Raw genomic sequence first — 10,068 nt, forward strand, 5'->3', positions numbered from 1 at the left:
TTCTTGCTCCAAATCGGCCCGTCGGAATCGGAAATCGGCCCGTCTCGCCCGTCGGCCCGTCGGAATCGGAAATCGGCCCGTCTTGCTTTTGTGCTTGTGCGTAAATAAATTGTGTTCATGACACCATTTCTGGTGTTGGGCTAGCGGCTAGGGTGCCGGCTTAGGATCCTGGGTTCGAATCTCGGTCGATCGCCGAATTAATGCCAGGGGGGTTGACTCAGCCTGTCATCCTTCCGAGGTCGGCTAATTGAGTACCAGTTCACTGGTAATTCCCTGTTTGTCGTTGAAGGCGGCAAAAAGGGTTGGCGTCAGGAAGGGCATCCGGCCGTAAAACATTGCTTCAAAAAGGGGACAAAAAAACAACAACTACCACGGTCCCCGAAAAGGCCAACCCCCGCTTTGCGGGGAAAAATGGCCTCTTAACGGTGGTTTTTACACCATTTCTGGATCTGATGACTTGCCAGTAACCATTTTGTAAAAATGAATGTGCAGCATCTAACTCAATATGTCGAAATGTCACACACATCCATGCCCGTGGGATTCCCACGGGTGACCCCGCAAGTTTGCATTGACGTTCGTCGATGGACTCGTTCGCCCGTCTCATTCGTTTTCTTGCTGCATCCTGTTCAAGTCTGCGTTCTTCATCGATCGTCTCATTCATTTTGGAAATAGAAGTTTCCACGCAGCGCATGAATTGTCACGATCCTCAAGAGGAATTTGTCTCGTAATCATCAAATGATAAATGGCAAGTAAATTATATTGTGGAAAATTAAAGATTTCAAATAAACCTATTTAAAGTGTATTCGCACATAACTAATTTTAAAAAACGAAGAAATATCTCTCGGTAATTTCCTGAAACATATTTTACTTCCGGCTAATAATGTTGAATTAAATAAAAACGAAGAAATATATGTCGGCATCATTGTTGACGTTTTTGTGACGACTGTCATCAAACGAAAAAGTAATATATCTTAACGGAAAAGCAAAAGCGAATTTTTAATATATATCGACACGTTGCCGTCGGTGTCATGTTGGGCGGTGTATGATACACCATGACGCGATTTTTAAAAATATATCTCTGCATTTTCCCGCGTGTGTGGAATGTTCTCAATTATTGCTGACACCGAGTCCAAAACCATCGATAAAAATGAAATCATATGGTGAGTTAGATTGGAGATAAAGGCGTGAGAGAGACTCAATGGCCTTGAAGTTGAAGTTACAGGCGTTTGAGAATTCATTTCGTTCTATAAACGGCAACTTTCATTGGATTTCCTTCCCGTTTTTTTTCAACCGAGTCGAAAACTATGTTAGCGACTGTGAAAAATGAAATGATATATCGAATTTTTAATATGTATCGACACGTTGCCGTCGGTGTCATGTTAGGCGGTGTATGATACACCATGACGCGATTTTAAAAAATATATCTGCATTTTCCCGCGTGTGTGGAATGTTCTCAATTATTGCTGACACCGACTCTAAAACCATCGATAAAAATGAAATCATATGGTGAGTTATATTGGAGATAAAGGCGTGAGAGAGACTCAATGGCCTTGAAGTTACAGGCATTTGAGAATTCATTTCGTTCTATAAACGGCAACTTTCATCGGATTTTCTTCTCGTTTTTTTTCAACCGAGTCTAAAACTATGTTAGCGACTGTGAAAAATGAAATGATATATCGAATTTAAAATAGATATCGACACATTGCCGTCGGTGTCATGTTGGGCGGTGTATGATACAACATGACGCGATTTAAAAAAATATATCTCTGCATTTTCCCGCGTGTGTGGAATGTTTGTGGAAAATTAAAGATTTCAAATAAACCTATTTAAAGTGTATGCGCACATAACTAATAAAAAAAACGAAGAAATATCTCTCGGTAATTTCCTGAAACATATTTTACTTCCGGCTAACATGTTGAATGAAATAAAAACGAAGAAATATATGTCGGCATCATTGTTGACGTTTTTGTGACGACTATCATCAAACGAAATAGTAATATATCATAACGGAAAAGCAAAAGCGAATTTTTAATATATATCGACACATTGCCGGCGGTGTCATGTTGGGCGGTGTATGATACACCATGACGCGATTTTAAAAAATATATCTCTGCATTTTCCCGCGTGTGTGGATTGTTCTCAATTATTGCTGACACCGAGTCTAAAAGTAAAACCATCGATAAAAATGAAATCATATGGTGAGTTAGATTGGAGATAAAGGCGTGAGAGAGACTCAATGGCCTTGAAGTTACAGGCCTTTGAGAATTCATTTCGTTCTATAAACGGCAACTTTCATCGGATTTTCTTCCCGTTTTTTTTCAACCGAGTCTAAAACTATGTTAGCGACTGTGAAAAATGAAATGATTTATCGAATTTGATTTGAAATAAAACTGGGGGAGAGCAAGACACCACGGGCCTACAAAACAGGACTCAAAGCTATGCGAGTTAATAAAATGGTGGATATTTGTTTATAGCCACTCCCAGAATGGGTGGAGCTATGGGTGGAGCTACTCTGCAAACCGAGTAAGCCACACCCCGGACAGACACCCAACAGATAGACAGACAGACAGACAGAATCATCTACGGCTATTATAATATAGACTAGCGGGGTCACCCGTGGGAATCCCACGGGCATGGATGTGTGTGACATTTCGACATATTGAGTTATATGCTGCACATTCATTTTTACAAAATGGTTACTGGCAAGTCATCAGATCCAGAAATGGTGTGAATTTAGTTATTTCACATAATATGTGACCCCTCACTCCTCTCCACCTGACACTCTCCTGTCTCCACCTGACACTCTCCTGTCTCCACCTGACACTCTCCTCTCTCCACCTAGCACTCCTCTCCTCTCCAAACCCTCACATCCCTCTCCTTTCCAATCCCTCACCTCTCCAATCCCTCACACTCCTCTCCTCTGCAATCCTTCACACGCCTCTCCAATCGCGCCTCACACTCCTCTCCAATCGCGCCTCACACTCCTCTCCAATCGCGCCTCACACTCCTCTCCAATCGTGCCTCACACTCCTCTCCAATCGTGCCTCACACTCCCCTCCAATCACTCCTCTCCAATCGTGCCTCACACTCCTCTCCAATCACGCCTCACACTCCTCTCCAATCGTGCCTCACACTCCTCTCCAATCGCGCCTCACACTCCTCTCCAATCGCGCCTCACTCGCCTCTCCAATCGGCTTTCCCCGTCTCGTTTCTCTCCTTTTTCTCCCGTCTCGTTCTTTTTCTTGCTCCAAATCGGCCCGTCGGAATCGGAAATCGGCCCGTCTCGCCCGTCGGCCCGTCGGAATCGGAAATCGGCCCGTCTTGCTTTTGTGCTTGTGCGTAAATAAATTGTGTTCATGACACCATTTCTGGTGTTGGGCTAGCGGCTAGGGTGCCGGCTTAGGATCCTGGGTTCGAATCTCGGTCGATCGCCGAATTAATGCCAGGGGGGTTGACTCAGCCTGTCATCCTTCCGAGGTCGGATAATTGAGTACCAGTTCACTGGTAATTCCCTGTTTGTCGTTGAAGGCGGCAAAAAGGGTTGGCGTCAGGAAGGGCATCCGGCCGTAAAACATTGCTTCAAAAAGGGGACAAAAAAACAACAACTACCACGGTCCCCGAAAAGGCCAACCATGGCCTCTAAACGGTGGTTTTTACACCATTTCTGGATCTGATGACTTGCCAGTAACCATTTTGTAAAAATGAATGTGCAGCATCTAACTCAATATGTCGAAATGTCACACACATCCATGCCCGTGGGATTCCCACGGGTGACCCCGCAAGTTTGCATTGACGTTCGTCGATGGACTCGTTCGCCCGTCTCATTCGTTTTCTTGCTGCATCCTGTTCAAGTCTGCGTTCTTCATCGATCGTCTCATTCATTTTGGAAATAGAAGTTTCCACGCAGCGCATGAATTGTCACGATCCTCAAGAGGAATTTGTCTCGTAATCATCAAATGATAAATGGCAAGTAAATTATATTGTGGAAAATTAAAGATTTCAAATAAACCTATTTAAAGTGTATTCGCACATAACTAATTTTAAAAAACGAAGAAATATCTCTCGGTAATTTCCTGAAACATATTTTACTTCTGGCTAATAATGTTGAATTAAATAAAAACGAAGAAATATATGTCGGCATCATTGTTGACGTTTTTGTGACGACTGTCATCAAACGAAAAAGTAATATATCTTAACGGAAAAGCAAAAGCGAATTTTTAATATATATCGACACGTTGCCGTCGGTGTCATGTTGGGCGGTGTATGATACACCATGACGCGATTTTTAAAAATATATCTCTGCATTTTCCCGCGTGTGTGGAATGTTCTCAATTATTGCTGACACCGAGTCCAAAACCATCGATAAAAATGAAATCATATGGTGAGTTAGATTGGAGATAAAGGCGTGAGAGAGACTCAATGGCCTTGAAGTTGAAGTTACAGGCGTTTGAGAATTCATTTCGTTCTATAAACGGCAACTTTCATTGGATTTCCTTCCCGTTTTTTTTCAACCGAGTCGAAAACTATGTTAGCGACTGTGAAAAATGAAATGATATATCGAATTTTTAATATGTATCGACACGTTGCCGTCGGTGTCATGTTAGGCGGTGTATGATACACCATGACGCGATTTTAAAAAATATATCTGCATTTTCCCGCGTGTGTGGAATGTTCTCAATTATTGCTGACACCGACTCTAAAACCATCGATAAAAATGAAATCATATGGTGAGTTAGATTGGAGATAAAGGCGTGAGAGAGACTCAATGGCCTTGAAGTTACAGGCATTTGAGAATTCATTTCGTTCTATAAACGGCAACTTTCATCGGATTTTCTTCTCGTTTTTTTTCAACCGAGTCTAAAACTATGTTAGCGACTGTGAAAAATGAAATGATATATCGAATTTAAAATAGATATCGACACATTGCCGTCGGTGTCATGTTGGGCGGTGTATGATACACCATGACGCGATTTTAAAAAATATATCTCTGCATTTTCCCGCGTGTGTGGAATGTTTGTGGAAAATTAAAGATTTCAAATAAACCTATTTAAAGTGTATGCGCACATAACTAATAAAAAAAACGAAGAAATATCTCTCGGTAATTTCCTGAAACATATTTTACTTCCGGCTAACATGTTGAATGAAATAAAAACGAAGAAATATATGTCGGCATCATTGTTGACGTTTTTGTGACGACTATCATCAAACGAAATAGTAATATATCATAACGGAAAAGCAAAAGCGAATTTTTAATATATATCGACACATTGCCGGCGGTGTCATGTTGGGCGGTGTATGATACACCATGACGCGATTTTAAAAAATATATCTCTGCATTTTCCCGCGTGTGTGGATTGTTCTCAATTATTGCTGACACCGAGTCTAAAAGTAAAACCATCGATAAAAATGAAATCATATGGTGAGTTAGATTGGAGATAAAGGCGTGAGAGAGACTCAATGGCCTTGAAGTTACAGGCCTTTGAGAATTCATTTCGTTCTATAAACGGCAACTTTCATCGGATTTTCTTCCCGTTTTTTTTCAACCGAGTCTAAAACTATGTTAGCGACTGTGAAAAATGAAATGATTTATCGAATTTGATTTGAAATAAAACTGGGGGAGAGCAAGACACCACGGGCCTACAAAACAGGACTCAAAGCTATGCGAGTTAATAAAATGGTGGATATTTGTTTATAGCCACTCCCAGAATGGGTGGAGCTATGGGTGGAGCTACTCTGCAAACCGAGTAAGCCACACCCCGGACAGACACCCAACAGATAGACAGACAGACAGACAGAATCATCAACGGCTATTATAATATATATATATATATATATATATATATATATATATATATATATATATATATATGTATATATATATATACACAGACTTGGCATTTAATATGGAATTTTTTTTTTCCTTGACTTGGGTTTACTTTCTGAACTCAGTATATCAATCTGGTGAGTTTCTTTTACCATTCGGTGATGTCTTTGTTGAAAGAACCATGTCACTGATTGTCTTTCGCAGCAAGAAGTCAATAACAGGATTATATCACAGGTGGCATGACAAAATGTAAGGACAGGTACTTTTGACGATTGGCTTCACAATCAGGTATACAAGGGTTGTTGCGTTCTGTATTAGTGGAAAACAACTGCTGCATGTCTACAAAAGTTATTACCGCTTCCTCTGGAGATGGTCCGTCAACTTGACAATGCTGTTTGTCATGGAGTGGTGGCTTTACGAAATTCTGGCATGAAACAGCGTGCTATTGCTCGGCAGTATGGCATCACTCAAGGTCAGGTGTCAAAGATCCTGAAACGAAATGCTCAGAGGGGTGTCGCTACTCCAATACCGAGGCCAGGACATCCACGCAGAACAACAAGGAGAGATGATCGCCAGCTGCACCGGTTAGTCTACAATGTCCGTACCAAGTCAGCTAATCGGCTTAGGGCTGAATGGCAGCAACTGATAAATGTGCCTGTATCCAGAAGGCTAGTCAACCAATGACTGGTTCAAGCAGGCTATCATGCCAGGCGTCCCCTGAGCCACGCCTGACCAGACAACACAGCCAGCGCCGATTGCAGTGGGCCAGAGAGCACCGTCAATGGCAGCCAGGACACTGGAATCATGTGACCTTCAGTGACGAGTCTAGATTTCTGGTCTATCGTGAAGATCGCCACGTCCGAGTGCGCAGACAAGTGCATGAAGCCCACAACGAAGATTGTATAGTGCCAACAGTCCAAGCTTGAGGTGGTGGGTTGACCATTTGGGCTGCTTTTCATGCAGGGGCCAAAACTGACCTGGTTGTTCTGAATGGAAACCTGAACCAGTTCAAGTTCAGGGCCATTCTGGAAGAAACGTTGCTTCCATTTGCTCGTGCAGCCTTTAGAGGAAACTTTGCCTTCCAAGATGACAATGCACGGCCTCATCGTGCTCGCATGATCCAACACCTTCTTGCTGACCATGGTGTAGAGCATATGGAGTGGCCTGCCATGTCCCCGGATATGAATCCGATAGAGAACTTGTGGGCAGAATTAACGCGTCAAATCGACAACTTGGACCAGCAGCCTACCTCTGTGCGTGAATTGCAGCAGACTATTGTCACTGCATGGCAAGCGATTCCTGCCCAAACCTTGGCAAATCTCGTGAACAGCATGCCTCGACGTGAACGTGCTCTCCTGAATGCTCGTGGGGGTTACACGAAGTACTGAACTGTAATTTTACTGTCGGTAATCCCAGTCGTAATTTAACTTTTGTTTTTGTTAAAAAAAAATTGGGCTAATGTGTAAAATAAAGAGATACTTCTGGAAAACGTACAGAAGTTTAACACAGTACTGTCCATGAATTGAGTTCGATATCAGTTTACATCACTTTCAAGGATCAATTTATTTGCTTCGAAATGTCAAATGTGGTTTTTGTTTCTTTTAAAGGTCACATTAACAAAATCTAGAATAATTTCAACATAATTCCAATGAACTTTTGGTTCTAAGACATCTTGAAAAGTAAGTTCACCCCCACAAAAAAAATATTCCATATGAAATGCCAAGTCTGTATATTGTTGCTGTTTTGGGAAACCACTAAAAAGTAATGGCAACCACCATACATACTATTATAAATGTTTTAAGATATTAATGTCTTTTATGCTCGATCGGCCCCGCTCCCCCCAAAAATGGCCATTTTATTCCCCATGTGACCGGCTACATCATTGCGGGAAATTTTTCGCTGTGGGTAGATTTTAAAATGATTTTGACTATCATAGGTTTCGTGAGTAAAATTTTTTCATCAAAGCAACTTTCCGACGAGTCTGAAGCTAGTTGTGCGGCCATTATCTGTTGCGTGCAGGGAAAACCTTGCCCTTGATTACATCACGCTGATGACGTCATGACTTTCACAATTTATTAGGGCGGTACTCGACAAGTTTGCTTTTTTAACTGTAACACCTCAAAAATTTATTCGAATGAAAAACCACATCAGTTCATTGTTTTTTTTACTTTTAAATCTGTATAATCACATCAAAAAACATTTTTCCTGTATCTGTGGACCTTTAAGCACTCAAGCAAGCACTCCATCGAATCAATTGTTTTAATTTTAATTTAATCAGTTGTTTTAATACCCTGTTTTAATTCATGCACTCCCTTGGAGTTCCATTCGTGTGCACGCAAAGTTTTGGGCCATTTGGGTTCATGGTTTTGGAGTTATGGAGGAGAAACTCTGACACACTGAATGACTGTCTGACTGACACACAATCTCTTTTATTATTGTAGATAAGCTACACAGCAACATGTAAATGTCTAAGTAACAAAAAGGAATATCCATCATTTCTTCGCACCGCACCGAGTGATGCTTTCCAGTCCACAGCGATGGCTCACATTGTATCGCACTTCCATTGGGATTTCCTGGGAGCATTGCAAGATGATGATGATTATGGAAAACAAGGGATCGCTCAATTTGCAAATGAAGCAGAGACCAAAGGGCATTGTCTGGACTTTATTGAAACAATTCCAAATGTTGATGAAGTGGACAAAATGGTGAAACTAGGTGAGGATATTCTTGTCTATTCAGAATAAATTTATATGTGTACTACCTTTTATCAAAGACACTTTGTGAACAAGGAGCTGCATTCTCTTTCAAATACTCTGAGCACATGATTAGCATTCAAATCAGATGGAATAGTTCTGCAGCTCGTGTTACAGAAGGAAAATTAATGAATGAAAATTTCAATTCTCTCCAAACTTATTTTTATCCGTTATCTAGCGTGGATCGGCTCCCTACGCTCGCCTCACCACACGTTGCCGCAGAGGCACGGGCTTGTCCAAACTGAGGATGACCTGACTGAACTTGAGTTGTTGTATTGTCATGATTTACACCAATCATAATACTCGTACAAACATTTATTTTGTTTTTAATTTATTTGTAATATTGCTGTTATTAATTATTTGTAATTTATTTGAAATCAAAAGAGGTCCATGTGGTGTAAAGCTCGAACGTTTAAATGGTCAAGGGACGAAGCTGTCTAGGTCTGAAGAGTGTAAGTGGTCAAAATGGTGTTATCGTCTAAGCAGTCGAAAGGGACTTAAGGGGTGTAAAGGCTTAAAGGGTATAAAAGGTTGGCAGGGTGAAGGGATTTCAAGGTATCTAAAGTATTGAAAGGTTCTTAAAGGTAAAAGTTATCTTAAGGATCTTTAGGGTCTTCAGGAACTTGGGGTTTAATGGGTTTAATGGGTTTAATGGGTCCAAAGGGTCTGACAGATCTTCAGGGTCTTCTGGGTCTTTAAAGGTCAGCAGTGTATTTTGGGGCTTCAGGGTCTTTTGGGTATTTTGTATCTTTTGCATCTGTGGGGTCTTTTGGGTCTTCCTGGTCTTTTGGGTATTTATGGGTCTTCAGGATATTTTGTGTATTCAGGATATTTTGGGTCTTCTGGGTCTTTAAGTGTCTTCAGCATATTTTGGGTCTTTTGGGTCTTTGGGATCTTTTGGGACTTTGAAGTCTTTGTGGTATTTTGGGTCGTCATTGTTTTCAAGGGTCTTTTGGATATTTGGGGTCTTTGAAGTCTTTTGGGTCCTCTGAGTCTTGAAGGTTTTTTTAGGTATTTTGGGTCTTTGGGGTACTTTGGGTCTTTTGGATCTTGATCTTGTTGAATTGTTTCTGAAACAAGGGAAACAAGGGATCGAAACACACAGAAACAAAGTGTACATTCGCCCTTTGCTGGAGTACGGTGTGCCGGTGTGGGGTTCTGGCATTACAAGGGCTCAGAGTGATGAGATATTCGGACTGTCTTGACCAGTGTTTAATGATTTCAATAAACCGAAATGCATGAAATGAATGAATGAATTGAGTCTTTGGAGGTCTTCCGGTTATTTTGGGTCCTCTGGGTCTTTTGAGTCTATAAGGATCTTTGTGGTCTTTCAGGGTCTTGGTGGTCTGAAGGGTCTTGGACGACTGAAAGGGTCTTCAAAGGTCTAATGGCTCTCAGCAGTCGAAAGGGTCGAAAGGTATTTTCCAACAATCTGCAATTAAAAGACGTACATCATTAATAGGAAACAATCGGCGTTCAAACAGTACGTAA

At 41.3% G+C, this 10,068-nt stretch overlaps 1 protein-coding gene across 1 annotated transcript in view; it reads left to right on the plus strand.

Annotated features, from left to right (window-relative positions):
- LOC144891255 (uncharacterized) overlaps positions 1 to 9,782 on the plus strand; it is a 29,597-nt gene extending 19,815 nt beyond the window's left edge. Inside the window, exon 3 of the mRNA XM_078773669.1 lies at positions 9,658 to 9,782. Coding sequence (XP_078629795.1) covers positions 9,658 to 9,782 — 125 coding nt within the window. The remainder of the gene's footprint in view (positions 1 to 9,657) is intronic.
- The last annotated feature ends 286 nt before the right edge of the window (positions 9,783 to 10,068 follow it).

This window comes from Myxine glutinosa, chromosome 3, assembly GCF_964187855.1.
Source record: "Myxine glutinosa chromosome 3, kmMyxGlut1.1, whole genome shotgun sequence".
NCBI classification, from domain to species: domain Eukaryota; kingdom Metazoa; phylum Chordata; class Myxini; order Myxiniformes; family Myxinidae; genus Myxine; species Myxine glutinosa.